The following is a 20,023-nucleotide window of genomic DNA, read 5'->3' as shown; positions in this document are numbered from 1 at the left end:
GCTGGGTTCTATGGTAGCAGGCCCAGTTAGTGAGCTGGGCTTTGGGTGAGCTATTATTATTTCACAATAGAAGTTTGTAGTCTATATCCATAAATACACATGTATTATGATGTGTTTATGTCCGACTTTGTGAGATAACATACTGCACTCTTTCTGACAGCAAACAGCAGCTCAGTTGAAAAGTGTAGGAATGCAGAACGAACAGTCACGCATGAATCCTGTCTTCCCAAGATAACGGCTGTGTTTCCTTCCTGCAGCTCTGGCTCTGAGGCATGTGCATTTCCTACAGGCATTGGGACAGAGGGTCTGTTTTCTTGGTTGGAATGAGACTACATATAAGTGGGCCCCTGTCTGTGGCTTATGAGACTCTAGAGAGGGACAGGCAGGCGGCCTCCGTGCCAACCCTTCCTTTGTCTGCCTACCTAACCTCGACACATGAGGGGTAACACCACAGAGCACCCAGTCCCCCACACCCTACCTCAGGGGTGGGCAGCTTGCCCCAGCTTTCACTGGCCCTCCCTTGGCCTCAGGCTGACTCGGGTAGCCTTTGGATCATAGTGTCCCCATGCAGAGCTGTTGAAGAAGGGTCACTCTGGGGGACTGTGGGGGCTGGAAAGCAGAGTGGTGTCGGCTTTTCTCCCTGGCTGGTGTCCTCAGGGTCAGCTCCCTTAGTGACCTGTTCCACGCTAGGCTGGGGAAGGACATAGGATCAGGGTTGAGCACTAGGCAGGATGTGAGGAGGAAGAGACAGGCTCAGAGAAGCGGTGGGCAGGCCCTGTGACAGGGAAGCGGCTGGCCTTAGTGCCCTGAGCCTCAAAAGGCCCTGGAAATGCTCTTCTTTCTACACCACAGCATGGGTTTTTCCAGGTGGGGAGAGGGCCGGGTGGTGAGGGCAGTGGGTGACCACCTCCTCTCTGGCAGTGGAACTCAGATTTACTGAGGAGCAAGGCCTCTGGCTTACTGTTCCAGTATCCTGTTCTCTGCAAGTGGTTCTTTTGAACAAAAGAGTGTTCTTAAAACACACTGGGTATAAATTGTCCAAGTGGCTGAGGCTCTGCTGGGTCCGGTGACCTGGGCTACTGAAGGAGAGGCTCCTCCCAGAGTGTCTAGAGCAGTTCCTCAGCACTTCAGCTGTTCTAGAAAAGGTAGGTCAGTGACTGGATGTTTTTTTTGCCCCCCCCCCCATCAGCTCCCTCAAAAACCAAAAGCATTTTAGAACTGTAGAAAAATGACTTACTTGTTTTTATTTTGATTTATTTGCTTTATGAAACCAACTCTGACAAATACATTGTTTTGCTATGTTCTGTTTGAAACTTGTGACTTTTTTTTTTTTTCGTGAAGGAAATGGCCCTCTGCTCTGAGTACCTGGAGCAGGCCAGTGTAGGTGCTGGGTCTGGAGGAAGAGCACGTGCTCCCCAGGGGCCATGTGCTGCCTCAGGGTGCTCAGACCTTCTCAGACAGGCAGGCAGGCAGGCAGGGCCTCTTGAAAAGGAACTGCCCAGCTCGTCCACATGTTAGGTGCGGCCACGTGCTGCAGAGGGACTGGTGACTGCCTGCCAAGGTCCCCAGTAGGCAGAGTGGCCCAGTGCAGCTCAACTGGGCTGGGGGTGCCACTGGGAAGCTTCTCCCCAGGGTGCCGAGGGTGGTACCTTACATTGTGTGTGCTGTGCCACAGTGCCTTCATCTGTGAGATGGGCCTTTGGCCTTGATGGTCCCTTTTGGGCTCTCAACCCCCAGGATGCTAATGGCCGAGGTCAGCTTGTCAGAACATTTCCTATTCCATGGTGGGGAGAGGCTGTAAGAATGTCCTCCTTCTGAGTGAAATCTGGACTGGGAGTGCCAGGCTTTCTGGGTGTGTGGCCTTGGTGAGGTCGTTTTGACTGTCCACTTTTAGTCTCCATATCTAAGATCTTGACACAACTCCTGTCCCTCAGGGTAGAGTCAATGAGCTTGTGCATGCTGGAAGTAAAGGCTGCCTCCCTGTGAAGCTCCATGTTTGCAGGTGTGTGTGCTGTGCGTTGTGCCCACCATTGGGGCAGCTGTGGCCAGGCTGGGGCCCTGCTGTCAAGACCCACCTGAGGGGGCAAAAGGGAGAGGACCGGAGTGAGGAAATGAAGGCTGGGGGAGGGGAGAGATACAGGAAGAGGAAGTGGACAGAATGGTTGCCAAAGGCTCTACAGAGAAGGGCCCCTCCCTTGGTTGCCTAGAGAGCCCTGGGTGTGGGCATGGGGCCCTGGGGTACAGAGCAGGCAGCTGGTTGTGCATGTTGGCAGATGGCAGCAGGAAGGGGGTCGTTTGCTCTGCTCCATGCCCTCTCCCAGGGGCCCTGGCTGACCTTGAAGACTTTTGTTTTTTGGGGGAGGGGGTAGTGCGGGCAGGCAGCCTCAAGTTGGCTGAAGGCTTGTCTGTGTCTAGGAGCAGTTTGGCTTCTCTCTGAGTCTCTGCGGACCTCCCCATGTGGCTGTCAATGACTGGTGCCACCCCAGACGTCACAGCCCAGCATAGCCTGCCAGAGGCTTTTCTGTACTGTGCCCGCTTCCCCCACCCCATCCGTGCCCGGCCCTCTGTCTTTCTTCCCTCCCTTCCTTCCTTCCTTTTCCTTTCTTTTGGTCCAAGAGAAAAACCCTTCCCAGAAGCCTGCACCCATTCCCTAGTTCCCACCTCCTTACCAGTCCCTGGCAGAAGGGACCGAGTCTCCTGCCTTGAACTTGTGGTCTGTCTCCTGACAGCTGGACGAACTCACCTGGCAGCACCTCTCCAGCATCCAGAGCCTGGCCCAGCCACCGAGGCAGGTTCTCGCCAGTCCTGTGAGGGCGGACCCAGTGATAATTGTGACAGGAACATGGTATATAGGAGGCTGAAGGGACCTTTAACACATGCAAGTTAACAGCTCTGGGTTTGCTGCTGTCAGATTCTTCTCCCTTGCCTTTTAAGTCACACTGGGTCTTGACAGACCACTGATCAGGGAGTACCCTCCAACAAAACAATTTGCGAGTGACCCAGGGGCTTGAATCCTGGAGGTCCGTCTCCAGGAGCACCTTCCAGAAAGGTAGATTGGACTTCACTGCTATTTTTTGAATTTCTCATATTCCAAGGAGCTCTCCTGCCCCCTCCCCCATTCTAAGGGGAATCTATTTTAAGGGGAATTCTGGGGATTGTATTCAGAATGTGCTGAGGAGAGTATGCGTGGCCACATGTGGTGTGAATGGGTCTGGCCAGGAACTCACAGGGTTGTTCTGTCAGCTCCTGTTTTAAAATTTGCGTTATTGAGGCACCTGGTTGGCTCAGTCCGTTGAGCGTCTAACTTCAGCTCAGGTCATGATCTCTCAGTTTGGGAGTTTGAGCCCCATGTCGGGCTTTACACTGGTTGACAGTGTGGAGTCTGCTTGGGATTCTCTCTCTCCCTCTCTCTCTGCCCTTTCCTTGCTCATGCTCTCTCTCTTAACAATAAATAAAACATTTAAAAAAATAAAATAAAATAAAATTTGCGTTATTTGTGGCTAGCATTTCCTAGTTTGCTGTGGATTCTTGTTTTTAACTTTGTGAATAGGTAAGTACATTTGCGTGTTTTGAAATCCAGGAGATTTACGCAGTTTTCAAGGCACCCTCTCCTCACCCCTCTGTCCCCAGGTAGTCTGTATCCTCCCAGAGGACCTTTCTACAAGCAAAAGCACATGTCTACACACACTGTTCCTTCTGCTCAGAACCTTGCTTTCCTTCCTCAACAGTACCACTTTAGAGATCTCTCCCCATCAGTTCAGAAAGAGTCCATTCCACTTGTTTTTCATAGTATTCCGTCACATGGGGGTTCCATAACTTATTTCACAGGCCCCAGCTGGAGGAGAGGAGTTGTTTTCAGGCTTTTTCTGCATTGAATGACCAGGCCCATATCCCATTTTGTAGGTGTGCAGGTGTATCTGTAGAATAGTTTCCCAAAAGTTGTTTTGTGGGGTCGAAGGTTGCACACATTTGTAATTGGGATCAGCATCACCACATTGCCCACCAGAGGGGTTGGGGCACTTTGTATTTCCACTGGCGAAATGTGAGAGTGCGTATTCCTGTGGCTTTGCTACCTGACAGATAAAAAGTAGGATTTCAGTGCGGTTTTGTTGGCATTTGCTCTCTGACAGGTGAGGTTGAGCATCTTTTCAGATGTTTGAGAGTCATTTGTGTTTTCTTTTTATCAACTGTCTTGTGGCCTTTGCCCATATTTCTATTGAGTGTTGGTTTGTCTTTTAATTTCTGTGTTCTCATTCTGTATTGGAGGTTAGGCCTTTGTGATACGAGCTGCAAATATTTTTTTTTTCTCAGATTGTCATTTATCTTTTGCCTTTGCTTATGGTGACTTTGTCCATGTCTGGCTTTTATAGTCAAATTTATCAATCTTTTCATTTATAGTTACTGGGCTTTGATTCATAGAAAGAACTTCTATCCTAGCATGGTCCTTACTTTCTTTCCAGAAAGTACTTAGTTGTCCTTACACGTTTTTTGGACCCTCTCCCCTCTACCCATCTGAGATGATAATTTGTGCTAAGTGTGTTTCCCACTGTTTTGGTGTTTTGGGGTCTAGTTCTGGCATTTCCTCTCCTCCCCACCAGTCAGTTATCAGCTTCTGTGGCAGTATGTTGAATATCTGGCAGTCTGGTACCCTCACAGTATTCTTTTTTTCAGAGTTTTCCTAGCTGCTTCTATTTGTTTTTCTGTATGAATTTCAGGATCTAGTTCTCCTATTCCAAAATAAAACAAAGCAACACCCAAAATGCCTACTTCAAAAATACACTTATATCTTTTGTAGGAAGGCAGATTTTGTCTGAACTGTGCCCCCAAGGCAGTGTGTTGCTGCACTCAGCCAGGTGCCACCTCCCCCTCTCATCCTGCCAGCTCTGCTTGTGCAGGAGTGTAAGGCAGCATGTGATCAGCAACACCTGTGCGCCAGTAATGGTAGCATGAGACCAGAGTGCCCTGGGGCAGGGCCAGGGCTGCGGCTGTTCCAGCAAAGATGAACACAAAGTGGTATGGGGCTCGAACGTGCAACCAGTGGTTCCCACCACGGTCACTTGCCACTGACTTGTTCATGAGAGCCCCCTGCCCAAGGGGCTCAGTAGCCCAGGAGCACCCCGCCACCCCCACAACCGGTGATAGTGGTGTATCTCCTATGAGCATTTATGTGCTCCCACTTAACCCTCACAGTAACTGTGAGAAGAAACAGGCAAGATGGCAACCCCTGAAGCCATCGACAAATGAGTAGGGGTGCAGGGGTGGGGTGGGTGCAGGGCTGCTTCCATGCAGAAAGCACCTCTCTGGCTACAGGCAGAGTCCTAGGACAAGAGGGGTCCCCACTGAGTGGGGCCTCACCTCCTCCACTTGTACCATGGGGGTAAGCGCTTCTAGCTGGAGCTTCCCAGGAGAGGGCATCTGCATGTCAGCTCCACGTGGGTCTATAAACCACGGGCGTTTTCAGTGATCAATGAAATAGCCAGTGGCCTTCTAAAGAAAGGAAAGTCTGCTTTCCATAATGGGGACAGGCCTTTCTGCTGACCCCGAGGCTGCCCATTGGCCTGGGTTTCCTTGCAGGCTGACAGCTGATTGGCCCCAATGGTTGGCTATCTCCCAATCTGTCCCAGCATGGGAGGGTGAGCAGGAGGGACTCGCTGGTATGAAAAACATGTCAGTCTTGATGTGGGGAGCTGGAGGTGGCCCCATACCAGGGGCCACTGAACAGAGCTATGTATTGATGAGTGACAGCCCATTCCTTTCAGGACCTGGGTGCTGCGGCCTGGGAGCCTGGGAAAAGGTGTATCTCTGTGGAAGCCTCTCTCTGACCAGGCCCACCCCTCACCACGCTCCCCAGACACACACCCGTGGGGATTCCTTATGCTCACTGAGGTCTTTTCATGTGATCTTAGGTACCCCTGTTAAGTCAATGGATCCATGTGCCCTTTTCCCCGGGGGCCCCCTATTCAGAGATGCATCCCCTCCCTTCTTTCTTCCACAGAGGGGAGCTCAGCGAGGCTTCCCAGAGCCTTGGTTGGCACAGCCAGCCTGAGCTGAGAAGAGCCAGCGGGAGGCCGAGGGGCCAACTGGGGAGATCACTTACTGCCACAGGCAGAAGAGGCACTAGTTTACAGACATTGTTCTGGCTCCAGGTCTTTTTTTTTTTTTGCAATGCAAAAGGACCCCCAGGACTGCCCACAAGGGGCTCACAGACCAAAAACTGCCATGTGCAGGTGCTGTTGGAGCCAGGAGGGACCCAATCATCTGTGGGAGCTGGCAGTCTGGCCCAAACTGGTTGGCGCAATTGAGAAAATTGGGAGCATGCCCTTTGGACAGGGGTCAGAGCAGGAGGGAGTCTCTCAGTGGCTCAGGGTGTGAGCTGAAACATGCACACTTCCCAAGCTGCACGTGCAGGTGCAGCTGCCAGGAAGGGGGCAGGGGGCAGGGCCCTGGGCTGGGCGCTCAGTCGGGGGCTTGGGCAGGAGGAAAGCCCCTGTCCTCTTAGCCTGGCTTCTTGCGGCTTCTGGGAGGAACACACTGTCCCAGCCCAGGCCTGTGGCTTGGGCAAGAGGAGCATGTGGGACGCAGTGTTCCCTGATAAGATGAGGCAATCGCTCTCACAGCCTCATCGCAGCGCCAAGGAACATTTATGTAACCCCCGCCCTGCACCCCGTGAGCCCTTGGCCCAGGCGCCCCTGCTGCCCAGCTGCCCCCCTCACGGTGCACCAACAGCACCCCGCCCTGTACCGACCAGTTATCCCCTGTCTCGCAGTCCTGCCACTTGCAGCCTGGCCCCTCCCAAGCCCCCTCCCATAGTGACCCAGCCTTTCCCCACCCAGCTTCCTTCGCTCCCTCCCTGTGCACCCTGTACCCCACAAGACCTGACCTCTACCCCCTTGCTCTCACTCTGCCTCCCCCTCCCAAGTCCCTCTCACCATTCTGTCCCACAGCCCTGCCTTTGGAAAGTGAGGGCAGGGGGACTGGAGTGGGCCCATCCCAGTCTTAGGTATCAGGCAGGATGCTGCAGAAGGGCTGATCTCCTTTCAGGGTTCTGGAATCTCTGATCAGGTTTCCTATCCTGAGAGGGCCAGTGTCACTTCTGAGCTAGACTGAGCATTCTCCTTGTGGTGGCCCTGTGGTACTATTGTGTCCTCCTATCACATGCCCAAGAGGAGGCAGATTCAGAATTGAGCCCAGCAGGAGGGAACCTAGGGTTCATTTAGTCTGGGTGGCCAACTCCCTGCTGGGCCCCACTCTACTCTGTGTACGATCCCTATATACTCACTCCGCCTAGTCACACCACCTTGGAGTCAGTCCTTAGAAGAGCAGTTTTCAAAGTGAGGCCCAGGGACACCTGTAGGTACCTGAGATACTTCCAGGAGACCATGAGGTCAAAACTATTTTCAAAATAATAATATTATTTGTCCCTTATTCTCTCAAAAGAATACAATGAAATATTCCAGAAGGTACATGATGTGTGATGACATCCCCCTGACAGCTACAGGAATGTGCTTGAGTTTAAATCTTTTTTCAGTTTTAATTTCTAATATGATGAATATCAATGGATATAACCCACATGAACAAATACTCTTTCGGTCCCTCACTACAAGTATGAGCCTTACTGTGGGTGACTCTGTCCCCCTGTCCAGGCTGCCTTTCCCCCAGCTGTTCTCGATTCTTCTGGCTGCTCCTCATCAGCCTCCTGGGTGCTGCTTGAATGTCACCATGTAGAGGCGGGCCCTGCCAGACCCTAGTGCTGATCCTTGCCAGCATGAATCGTAACTTCTGAGTGATATATTCATCTGTTTATTGCTGTCTACCCTCCTGGAATGGGCTGACAGAGGTATAAAGGATGGAATCGGGGGGACTCTGCATAATGACCCTGTCCCCAGGGCCAGACAGCAAGTCTGTGTTCAATAAAAGTGCTGAGCTGCTGTTACCCAGATGGACCAAGAGCTGTGTGCTGGCCTAGGGGTGATGCTGGACTTTCCTTGCCTTCTGCCACTCCAGGCTACCTGGTACCAGCATCCCATCCTATTGGATGCTACAGTTCTGTGTGGCCCACACATCATTGTAGCCCTATAATTATACCCCTCACATGCTTCCCAGAGCTGCAAACATAAGGACCTTGAAAAGGACAAGCTCCCAATGAGGGCCCAGGGTTTATTAGAAAGCAAGGGTGAGTCTGAATTTGGGTTGGTCTTCCCCTACTGCCACCATGGGCCTAAATTTGAGAAGACACAGGTGTAAAAAATAGTGGATAAGAGCAATAATAATAGCTAACATTTCATAGGTAGCATTTGGCATGTGTCAGGCACAGTGCCAAGGTCTGGTCGTGTGTGTGAGCCCATGGGATCACCATGTGTACCCCACTATAAGGATGTGGTAGTATATTCATTTCCTGTGGCTACCATAACAAATTACCATAAATTGGGTGGCTTAAAATAACAGAAATGCACTCTCTCACTGTTTTGGAGGGCAGAAGTCTAAGATCAAGGTGTTTGCAGCTCACTACCTTGCCCACCTCTTTTCCTTCTGAAGGCTCTGGGGGTGGGGTGGAGAGATGGAATCCATTTCATGCTTCTCTCCTAGATTCTGGGGGCTGCCCTACAGTCTTTGGAGTTTCTTGGCTTATAGATCCATCACTCCAGTCTCTTCCTCTGTCATCGTTTGGCCCTCTCTTCTCTTCTTTTCTAAAGGACACTTGTGATCTCATTTCAAGACCCTTACCTTAATTGTATCTACAAAGATGCTTTTTCCAAATAAGATCACAAGTTCAAGGGATTAGGACCGGGACATCTTTTTCAGGGAGCACTCTTTACCCTACCATAGGCAATAAGGTACTTATCTGAGGCCACACACATCAGTATACTGTGAGAACAGATCTAAGCCTCATCTGTCAGACGTGGCACACCAAGCTCTTGAACTCAGCACCTAGTCACAGGAAAATGAAACTGTTGTGTTTAATGCTAGACCTTTCCAAACATCTAATGACCAATGTGCATTGTGAAGTTCCTAGACTGGACTTAGCATGTAGCATTTCTCAAACTTTTTTTGTTGACGAGATTTTTTTTCCTCCAGAACCAATTAACAATGTATTCAATTCTAAAAAGACACATAATACAGAAGAGCTTACAACAACAAAAAATCCTGTTCCCAGTGAGGCATCACTTTCTAGAGACCAACACTGCTCTGATTTTAGTTGTCTTGGTAGTTACTGCCATAAATGAATTATATGATATATACATACATATATATATATATATATATATATATATATATATATAATATATATATATATATATTTACTGTTCTTTGATGTATCAGATTTATATATGATGCGTTATCTCCCTGCCATGAAATTGAAGGATTTACCTCATTTCTACCCCTCCCCTCACCTCCTCCTGAATTGATGAATATATTATTTTAATTTTTTTGTTGTTGATTATCCTTATAACTTTAAACTCATTGAGACATTTCCTTTGTGCATGTGTGTGTTCCTACCTTTCTCTTAAATCCACATTCTCTACTGGGGGCCATGAGTCAGTTGTATGGGCTTTGTCTATAACATTGATTCTAAATACTGACAACTAGTGCTAGGGTTCACATGACCATAACTGTGTAAAGATTGCTTCCATATGCCAGGGCCTGTGGTGGGATTTCATTCCCTCCTGCTGCCTCATGGGGTTGTTGTGAAAGATAAATATAACATACAAAAAGCCCGTAGTACAGTGTTTGGCTCAGAGCTCTTCCCTGATGGCTCATATCTTATAGCACTTTAGATTACTTCAAATTTAGATCCCAGTTTTCTTGCATGTCTTCTGTTTTTCCTGGAGTTTGTAATTGCCTCTCTTTTTTCTTTTAACCAAAGAATAGTATGTGCCTTCACTGTGTCCTGAAGTTTATTCAGCCTCTTGATCATACTCTCTGATGCATGGAATTCACCTTCTTCTTGAAACTATCCCCCTGTGATTCCTGCCTCTGTGGCCACCAGGTCTCTGCCTCACTCTTATCCTGAGATGCCCCTTCATTTTTCACTAATTTCCCTGGCTTCTCGTTTTTTCTTTTCTCATTTTTGCTGGAGTTTGAGAGGTAAACTTGGAAGACCCCGTTTCTTTTTCATCGAGCATCCAGTGTGATTTACAAGAAGTCTGGTATTCCCTCATGGTTGACTTGGTGTTTGTTCTCACCTCTTTCTAATAAGTTTTGTGATCTCTTCATTTTACCCAGTGTTCTGACTTGGCAGAAATTCTCACAGCATTGCAGAAATTCCTGCAGCAGGAGCCTTTACTTACTACCCTGCCCACCTCTCTGCCAGCCCTTTCCATGTTACTCTCCTGTCTTGTTTGATTCTGACAGATACTGTTTTCTTGTTTCTTTGGTAATTTATTCTCCTCCATTTTTTTCTTTTCTTTTTTCTAACGAACAGAAATTATTTAAATATATTGCACCCCCAGGATTGATTCCCTGTAACTCTGAACTATCATTTGTAACTATCAGATAGTTTTGGGATATGATGGTTTGCTCTCTTGATTTTGAATTCTCCTCCCACACACCCCCTTTCCTGCTCCCCCCCAAAGCCCCTGTAAAATCAGTAACAACATATACAGCCACACATGCTCTTAGTTTCAGCATTACTAGGAGGCAGAGAACCCTGCAACACTCACATATTTTCAGAGCTTTTTTGATGTTGTTCCATTTTTATGGGGTATTTCCTTCAGTATATTTCCATCTGCTCTATGAAATTTTTGTTTGGGCAATAATACTCTCAATTTCTAAACACTATTTTTTGTTCTCTGAACTTCCTTTTGATGGTATCATGTTCACTTTATGCATGAAATTTTGTCTGAAAATTTTCTCAGAATACTAATTTAAAGTTTTAGGTTGACATTCTCTTCTGTCTCATGGCTTCACTCTTTTTCCTCTGGAGTCAGCTTTGTTTTGTTGCTCTTGGCCTTTTCCCTTTCATCTTGCTGGTTTTCCTTCGCCATCTGGCCATCCTTGAGTGTTTATATTTAAGGTTGATGGGCTCATTTAGGGTGGGTGGCGTGGATTTCCTCTGCTGGGCACAGGTGCACCAGCTTCAAGGACTGGCTGAAGGCTTTAGGGCCGGGGGCGGGGGGGGGGGGGGGGGGGGGGCTGGAGAATGGAAAGGGTGGTGGTGTGGCCACCCCCAGTGCCATAAGGGCTGCATTCTGGGGTGCCAGAAGCCCCTGCTGATTCTCCCTGAGCAGTTGATACCATTTTTTTGTGGTTCAGAGTTTGCCTGGGTAAATGATGGCCTGTTCCTTGCTCTGAGGGATGGGAGGGGTGAGGTCCTCATTGAAGTCTACCTTCGTTACCTCTCTGTCAGGGAGTGTTCTGGGTAGCCACCCTTGTCTGTCACTGTGTTTGGGTCTGCAAGAGCCTGTTGCAGCCTCTTGTTCTGCTGGCTGTTACCTATTGGCCACACTGGAGGTTGAAAGAGCAACATGAGAAGCAAATTACCTGGTCTGGGCTCCTTATGTTATTGATGAGGAAACTGAGGATCAGAATAGTAGTAGAGCACTCAGGTTGGGAATTGTCTCTTGGCCCTGCAGGGGTGTGGGGCTCTGGAGTGTGGCTCCCTTCAGGCCAGTGTGAGGCAGCTGGACCCTCCCTGGTAGGCCTGCAAGTCCTACCTCTGAGATTCCCAATCTCAGAGCCTGAAGATGAGCCTGATCTCCCCTCAGGCCAGGGCCAGGGGTGCCTGCACAGGTTGTTGGGGGTCATGCTCTGCCGTGTGCTTGGGACTGCCACCGCTAGGGGCCTTGGGCCCTGCTATCACAGTTACTGAGAAGCTGCCATTTCATCCTGGGAGATGCCTGCTGCCTTCCTTGGGTACTGGCTGGAGGGCACAGGCATGGCACATGTTTGCCCTGATGGGTTGGTTACAGGCCGGTGGAAAGGGAGGGGACGCGGCTAGGGATGGGGAGGAGCAGGCTGCGTGGAGGGCAGGGCCAGGACCGGTGACTAATGCGCTGCCCTGTCGCCCCGCAGGTGAGAGACCCTTCGCCTGTAGCTGGCAGGACTGCAACAAGAAGTTCGCGCGCTCCGACGAGCTGGCCCGGCACTACCGCACGCACACAGGCGAGAAGAAGTTCAGCTGTCCCATCTGCGAGAAGCGCTTCATGCGCAGCGACCACCTGACGAAGCACGCACGCCGCCATGCCAACTTCCACCCGGGCATGCTGCAGCGGCGCAGCGGGGGCTCACGGACCGGCTCCCTCAGCGACTACAGCCGCTCCGATGCCAGCAGCCCCACCATCAGCCCGGCCAGCTCGCCCTGAGCGCGGCCGCCGCCCGACGCAGCACAGCCCCGCCCACCCCTCCGCGGGGCCCCGCCCACCCCTCCGCGGGCCCCGCCCACCCCTGGCCGGCGAGGACCCTCCGCCCCTACTACAGCCATGAGCAGATATGCTCGCTCTTCCTTTTGTGATGCCGTGTCTTTTCCTTTTGTAATGAGAAAGAAAGAACTTTCTGGAGTCAAAACAACAACACAACAGACAATTTTCTTCACCTCAGGTGTCAAAGTGAATTTGTAAAAAAACGAAACAAAAAATTTTCAAAAAACACCATCCACAAATTGCACAATAAACATACCCACAAAGGTGAGATTCAGTGGTGTTGAACCCCTCCCCCCCTTTCTCAGGGATGGACATGTTCCACGAGGTCAGTGAGGACACCCCCTTCCTGCCGCCTTATTCTGTACATAGATTTGCACTCTGGAGTTTTCTGTTAGGTTCGGGAACACACTGGGGACAAAGACTGAGCAATGCAGGTGGAGCTCAGTGTCTGGCCCTTGGGTTAGTCCGTCAGTCATTTCGGAGCGGATGTGGTCGCTGACATTTGCTTCCAGGCCAGATTCCTCAGCAGGGGGCCCCAAGTCTCCACGCAGCCGCCAGCCTCTGCCCCAGAAGCCCGGCCGGGCTCAGGACATAGATGATTCAGAGGGATGCCTTAAGCTGTGCTGGGCGAAAGAAGCACTCCACCTGGGGAGACCACAGAGGCGCCCACCCTCTGCGGGGCCCTGCCAGTCTCCCTGTCCCTGCCTCCAGGAGCCTCTCTCTGGGCCTCTCAGCACTGGGAGCAGAGGTGCAAGCCCCAGCCAGTCAGACCACTGCACCATCCGAAGTCCAATGCGACAGGGCCTGGGCCACACCTGCCCCACCCTTGGCCTGCCTGAGGCGCATGCCCTGCACAGGGACACCGGCTAGTTTGTGTCCTGCAGAAGGTACATGGGGACCTCTCACTTTTATCATGTTTTCTGACTGGAAAAGAGAGGCTAGGAATCTTGGTGTTTTCAAAGATGTCTGAAAGTGTCTCTGGTGCCTCCAGTTCCTGTGTTCTCCTGGACCCGTCCTGCTATCAAGACACCTTTGTTGGAAACAATGGGGAAGGTTGTTGGGCCACCTTGCCAGAGGCCCCGTGTGTGTGGTCGTGCATGCGGCATCGCTCAGTGCTTCACAGAGACAGTTCTGTAGCAAGAGACCGGAACATTGTGACTTGGAACTTTACGGGAGTGGTGAAGCAGATGTTATGGGAAATGCTGTCGGAGAACGTGCATTCTGTTTGCTCCCCAGGGAACACCAGACAGAAAGTTGTGGGAAATACTTTGCTCAGACCCACCGTGTTCCCAACTCAGAATTAGCAAACCTCCAGCTTCTCCATGAGCTTTGCACCCCCTGGACTTCTCCCTTTCCCTCCCGTTTCTCCCCTTCTGCCTGGGAGGCCTCAGCCCACACCCTGCCTGTGGCACATTAGGGCTGTGGGGGCTCCATCGCCAGCGTTCTCCTGCCAGGGGAGGAGGAGCAGAGAGCTGAGCAGTTTCTCGTGGAGCCCCAACCTTGAGCCCTGGTGAGGCAGTCAGGCTGGGCTCCAGCGTGCTGCTCCTCTGCAGACATTTGGAGGTTCCACCTGAGTGCTGCCCAGGCACCACCCTTTCCTTCCTCCTGAGATTTGGGGCCTGTAAATTCAAGCCCCCAGGACAGTGCGTGTGTGTGTATGTGTGTGTGTGTATGTGTGTATGTGTGTGTTGGGGTGGGGGGTGGGTTTAGGGTGGACTTGGGGTATCTTGCAGAGACCTCTGCTCATTTTGGTGAGGAGGAATGACCCTTGGGACCTCAGAGGGCTATAGATGGGCTTCCTGGGCCCAGAGTGCCTTGGTTGTGACCACCCTGCTTCCACCCTCACCCTGTCACGGCATGGGGTGCAGCACAGAGAAGCCGTAGACACCCAGGCCTGGCTGGTGCTCACAGCCTGTGGCCGTTGCTTTGGGCCAGCACCTTCTGTCCATAGTGACCACAAGGGTGGCAGTCTGCTGTTGACAGCACTTGGGTGCCCCTTTCTAACTCCACTGTGTGTCATCTGGGATTGACGGGTGGCATGGTGGTGGCTTCCAAGTAGCATGTTAGGTACCAGGTGGGGCAGTAGCGTTGTTCTTGCTGTGGGTGGAAGCCAGGCAGGGCCAGGGGATCGGGTGCAGAGCTCACTGCCCTGGCTGCTGGGCCCTACTCGGGCTGCCTGCTTGCATTTGGTCTGGGAGAGAGGGTGGAATATCCTGTAGAGACCTGGACAGAAGAGCGCTCTGAGTGCTCAGTGTGAAAAATCCTCCTGCCCAGTTCCAAAGTGAGGCCCGGAAGGCCCTCAGAGGCCCCTCCCAAAGTTGTTTCCGTGTGAGGCAGAGAAAGCCACACTCTGAATACATTTCATGTCTCAGGAACTCACATTCCAGGTTCAGGAATTTTATTCCAAAGTCCTTTGGTGTGCTCACCGTCCACGGGTCCCCGAAGGCAGAGAGAGGAGGCTGTGGGTCTCTGGGAGGCCAAAATGCTGTCCTCTGGAGGAGCCGGGAGTCTCCTTGTGATCTGCGTACTGGCATCTCAGAAGGAGGGTTTCTAACCCCACTTCTGTCTGCACATAAGAAGGGGAGTAAGGACTCTAAACCCAGTCATCTTGGAATAAAAGAAGAGCTGGTTTGTTTTAGAGGTGGGGTGGGGGGTGGGGGAGGGAAAGCGGGTGTTTGCTGTTTCCAAAGAGAGCACTTAATTTAATTTTTCCTCTAAATGACCCAGGGCTGTTCCGTCGGATAGATGGAAGGGTAACATTGCCTTAAAACAGAAATATGCAGGCATTGGCTATTTTTGGCAAATGAGTGTGTCTTCGTTCCCAAAGCAGTGCTGGTCTAATGGCAGGGTGTGGTCCTTCCTCTAGGGGCCTGGCCTGGGAGATGGGGCACTGCTCTGCTGACTTAGGGCACCTGGAGAGAATTCCCGCCTGGCACCCCTGGGCACTAGGCCCGGGGCTCCAGTCGGACCATGCCAACTCATCTGGGGCTAAAATTCATCTCACTTGAAGGGTGGGAAAAATCCATGAACCTTGGTGAGGTTTAAATGGGCTCTCACTGGCATCTCATCATGAAATGAGTGCTTGTGGAAGGGGGCGGTGGACCTTGGAAAGCTGGCCCCCCTGGGCCCCCGCTGAAAGGGGTGGACGCTCTTGAAACAACCTGCATTTTCTTCTGAAATGTAGAATGTCTTCCCAGCTTGGGTCTGTTTCAGGGTCTTTCATTTTTCTGGTTTATGGCCATGCTTGCCCGGCTTCAGTGTGATTGAGGAACCCATAGGACTCCTAGAAATAATAGTGAAAACTCAGACCTTTATTTTGTAGCAGACTTGTTCTCAAAGGCCAAGGGGGCAGAGGTCTCAAGATGAAGGATGCCTGAACAAAGGAAGAATTCCCCTCCAAAAAGTCCTAAAAGGGACCCTGGACCCAACCATCAGCAGGCTGGTGTTTAGCTCACATCCCAAATAAGAAAGCCCCTCTTTGCATCAGCCATGTTAGGGGACCAGTTGTTGGCTCCCCATATGCCCACTGAATCCTACAGCCATCCAGAAAGAAACAGATGAACACAGCCGTTTCCACAAAGGGCCCTGGGTCCTCTTCTGTAGGGTGCTATGTAGGAACAGGCAGTGATGCCCTTGATGGGAATATAGTCCTGGAGGTGCCCTACCTGCATCCCACTACACCCCCACTTATGGCACTTTGAGGTGCAGGACACCCCCCCACCCTTTATTCTGAGGCCATGCAACCGGGCAGGTGCAGGATTCGCCACGGTGCAGCCTCCAGGTGCAAACATCAGTGGCAGTGGGGTCCCCAGATCTCACCATGCCCTGGCTCTCCGCTCAGACCAGTGGAAGGTGATTCAGAGATAGGGACAGACAGGCCACAGGTGGCCCCCAGCCCACTTTTTGGGACATGAATAGAGGGCTGGTGGCTTTCTAGGGTCCCAAGAGGAGTGTGGCAGAACTGGGGTCTCCATTTGAGCCTTCTGCTGCCCAGCCCAGTCTTCAGAAGACCCAGCCTCCTTTCTTGCCAGAAGCAGGTGCTAAGGTGGACTGCACAGGGTCCTAGCACTCCTTGGGGACTTCATCCTCAGCAAGCTGGAGTGCCACCTAACAAGAAAGCATGATCTGAGCAATAGCATCCCCTTGTTTTCTGACTCCTGATTTGGGCTTGTTTACCAGGCTACCTGATGATTTTGACTTCTGGCAGGTATCATGGATTTTTTTTTTTTTAACCCATTTTTACAAAGTCATTCAGTCAAAAACACAGTGCTGGAAGGTTTAAAGTGTCTGATGTATTGGTCACATTGAGACCAGTAAGAAATGCTTTGTAGGTCACCCACATCTTTTTTGCTATCCAAAGATTGCATATGCGATTCTGGTGGCCGTATTTTCCAAAGCTAAAATGGAGGGTGTGGGCTAACACTTTCTGAATGCAGGGTTGCCCTGGGAAAAGCCTGCCTCTATGACTGATGTTCCTCATTCTAAGGTTAGGTTTCGAAGGTTTGTCCAAGACACATTCCAGAGAATTTTGTACCAGAATTTGGATGTACAATCCAGCTTACTACTGATAAATGCCTGAGTGTCATTTAGGGAGAGGCCCTTCCCCCACTCACTGTCCTGTCCATCACTGGTTAGAAGATTGGATTCGGTGGTGGGAGCTGTGAGCCCCGGATCCATGAGGGTAGAGGGGCCATACCTGGTTTCTTGGTTTCTACTGACCCCCTGTAGCAATGTTGGACTTGGCAGTGTGTCCAGCTGGCCCTGCCCAGCCTCTCCCTTCTTATGCAGCTTTAAAACCTTACTACTTTTATTTAAAGATGAACAGGATGGGAGGGGAGTGGACCACAGGAGCAGCTTTCTCCTAGGGCTCAAGGGAAGCTTCCTAGTGACACATTGACAGGATGCTGTACACGCTCACTTAGAAACCCAAGTATGTGTGAGCTGAATGCCTGCAAGACAGCCACAGGTCTGGTCAAAGATTTTCCTTCCCACTCAGAGCACAAGGGCTGGGTGTACTGGCCGGATCCCTCCCCAGCCTGCCCTCTGTGTGGGGTGAGAGGGTCATTTCCCAGGGCGGCTCAGACACCACTTGGGGAGCAGTGTGGTGGCCATTCCTGATAAGGGTGCCCGTGGGTGGGTGGGTGGCTTCGCTCTTTAGTCTCAGCCCGGAGAGTCCATGTGCCTAGTGCCGGGGATCCCAAGGGCTCAACGGCGTCAGCACGAGCTATGCATTGTGGGGCCTGGGGCTTGCTGTGGTTCCCACAGAACCAGGAATAACTTGTGTGGATATGTTGGGTGCATGAGTCAGCCACCCCAGACCCACACAAATGACCCCTTCCCCATCCAAAGCCATTGATGGAGTTTCTCTGGAATCGTTTGCCAAAATCCCAAGGCAGAATCCAAGGGTCCAAGACCATTTCCATGGAGCACACATTTTCCTTTTCTGTAGGAACTTTTTTTTTTTTTTTCTTTTTAACCAGCACCACACCATGCTTCCGAAGGCCACGTTTCATCTTTCCTGGATCACTACAGTGAAGTATTACAGTTGTACAGTTCCCAATCTGGCCTTGGCTTGCTCGGATAAAACTTTGTATGTATTTTGTATGGCATAGATTCTATATTGTAATGATGTCCTATGCAAAAAGAAAAAAAAATTAACTAAATTGTAAATTTTATTGTTTTAACGTGTATGCATGTTTAGTGACGTTTACATTTTGAAATAAAATTTATGATTCATTATTTTATTTGCCAGAGCTGGTTCCTTGGAGAGGCCCGGGGTGGGGGAGGGGAGGGACCAAAATGGACCAACTCCAGCAGCTGTACGTAATTGCCTGAGGGGCAGTAACCGACCCTGAGCTTTGTAGGCCTTTTATAGAATAGAAGGCTTTGCAGAAAGTGGGTGCCCCTCTGGCTGTCCCCTGCCTATTTCAGCTTATCACATTCCCTACCCTCAACTCTACTCCCTCCCCCACAAAAAGCTCAGCCTGACAATTCCATCCTTCAGAACACCAAGGAGAAAGGTAGACCCCAGGGAGGCAGTGATGACAGGACCCTGAGCAGGGCATAGTGTTGGTCCCTAGAACCAACCCCCCCATAAACACCTGCTCCCCAGGGCAGCAGCCCCATTTCTCAACTCCAGTTGCCCTCCGAGGGTCTGAAAGTCTGTCAGACTATACACTGTCACTCAGCCAGATGGCTGCCTGCTCCCCTTGTCCCTGCCCAGGGCCCAAAGAGTGACCTGTTTGCAGCCACAGAAGACCCTGAGGTTGGCTGTGGGAACGGACCCCAAAACACACTGCCACAAGCGCCAGGTCTGGGGCGCTGGGGACTGGCATGGTATGTGTTGATACCAGAGCTCATTCAAGTCTCCTGTGATAATTAAGCACCCCTGGCTGCTCCCTTACCACCCAAATCAGGGCATTTCCATAGCAGGCAGTATAAAGCCTGTAGCTGGTGGGAAGAGATGGGCCCCAGACCTGTGCCCGAAGAGCATGGAGGGAAGGTGCAGGTGCAGCCCTGCCGTTGCAGCCCCCAGCCAGGTTCTCATCCAGGACTGAATCCGGGTCTGTGCCTGATTCTTACGTGATCGCCTATTGTTTAGAGAACACATGAAAACACAAAATGGAAAATAGTAATAACGAAAAGCACTGCAGTCAATCAAAGGTGATTTTTCCTAAACCTGGAAAACATCTACACCGGCAGGTGTTTCCTGATAAAATCTTTCCTGCAGCATAGATTAGGAGGAGGAGCTCTGAAGTCCCTGTTAGGGGACTGACACCTGTTAGGAAAACAGGGCTTGTTTTCAAACAAAAAACTTTTAATATGGAGACAGAGCCCAGTCTTGGTCAGAGGATTTTCCCAGGAAGGCGATCGTTCTGCCTTCTCAGAGACTGTTCCTTTTTGCTCAGGAACTCCCTGATTGCGGCAAGCTGAATAGATTCACTTCCATAAATAGGTGTGTGTTGAGAGGAGCCCAAATGCTTTATAAATATTAACAGGGTGGGGGCAAATGCAGCCATCAGTTGTGACATCGCTGCTGAGGTTTGCAAGAAGTTTTGGGTTCCTTCTGGTGTTCCTTTCCAGAAGATGGGGCCTGGCATTCAGGAAGCCTCCATCTCAAGACCTAAGGGTGTCCTGAGACCTTGAGAGGCACCCAGTAGCATAGAAGGAAGAAAATGTTCAAGCGATAGATTTTCCTGGTGTTTAAAAAACCAATGCAATGAGGGGCACCTGGGTGCCTCAGTAGGTTGAGTGACTGACCCTTGATTTCGGCTCAGGTCATGATCTCATGGTTCCTGAGATTGAGCCCCACGTCAGGCTCTGTTCTGAGAGCACAGAGCCTGCTTGGGACTCTCTCTCTCTCTGTCTCTCTCTCTCTGTCTCTCTCCCTCTCTGCCTGCCCCTCCCCCCTCTTAAAATAAATAAACTTAAAAAAAAAAACCAATGCAGTACTGCGTGTGGCATAAACAGCACATAAGCAGTGTGGGGGGAGGGTCTGTGATAATAGGATATCAGAACTGAGCAGGTACTGGGTGTTACAGAGTGGTCAGCCCCCAGACACTCCTTGCCCAACACCCTCTGCTTTTTTATCAGGACCTTGCATTACAAAGTCAAACTTGGGGCAGTTAGGTGAAGTATGCTGTGTCAGGGAGGGTTTGCACCTA

At 50.9% G+C, this 20,023-nt stretch overlaps 1 protein-coding gene across 1 annotated transcript in view; it reads left to right on the top strand.

Moving 5' to 3' along the window:
* KLF13 (KLF transcription factor 13) overlaps nucleotides 1-18,098 on the top strand; it is a 50,963-nt gene extending 32,865 nt beyond the window's left edge. Inside the window, exon 2 of the mRNA XM_047086854.1 lies at nucleotides 12,013-18,098. Coding sequence (XP_046942810.1) covers nucleotides 12,013-12,302 — 290 coding nt within the window. The 3' untranslated portion in view covers nucleotides 12,303-18,098. The remainder of the gene's footprint in view (nucleotides 1-12,012) is intronic.
* Nucleotides 18,099-20,023: the final 1,925 nt, after the last annotated feature.

Source organism: Lynx rufus, unplaced genomic scaffold (assembly GCF_022079265.1).
Source record: "Lynx rufus isolate CCGP_SWC_20201006 ecotype Redwood Valley unplaced genomic scaffold, mLynRuf1.p SCAF_21, whole genome shotgun sequence".
In the NCBI taxonomy this organism is placed as follows: Eukaryota; Metazoa; Chordata; class Mammalia; order Carnivora; family Felidae; genus Lynx; species Lynx rufus.
This window is presented reverse-complemented; position numbering and strand designations above follow the sequence as displayed.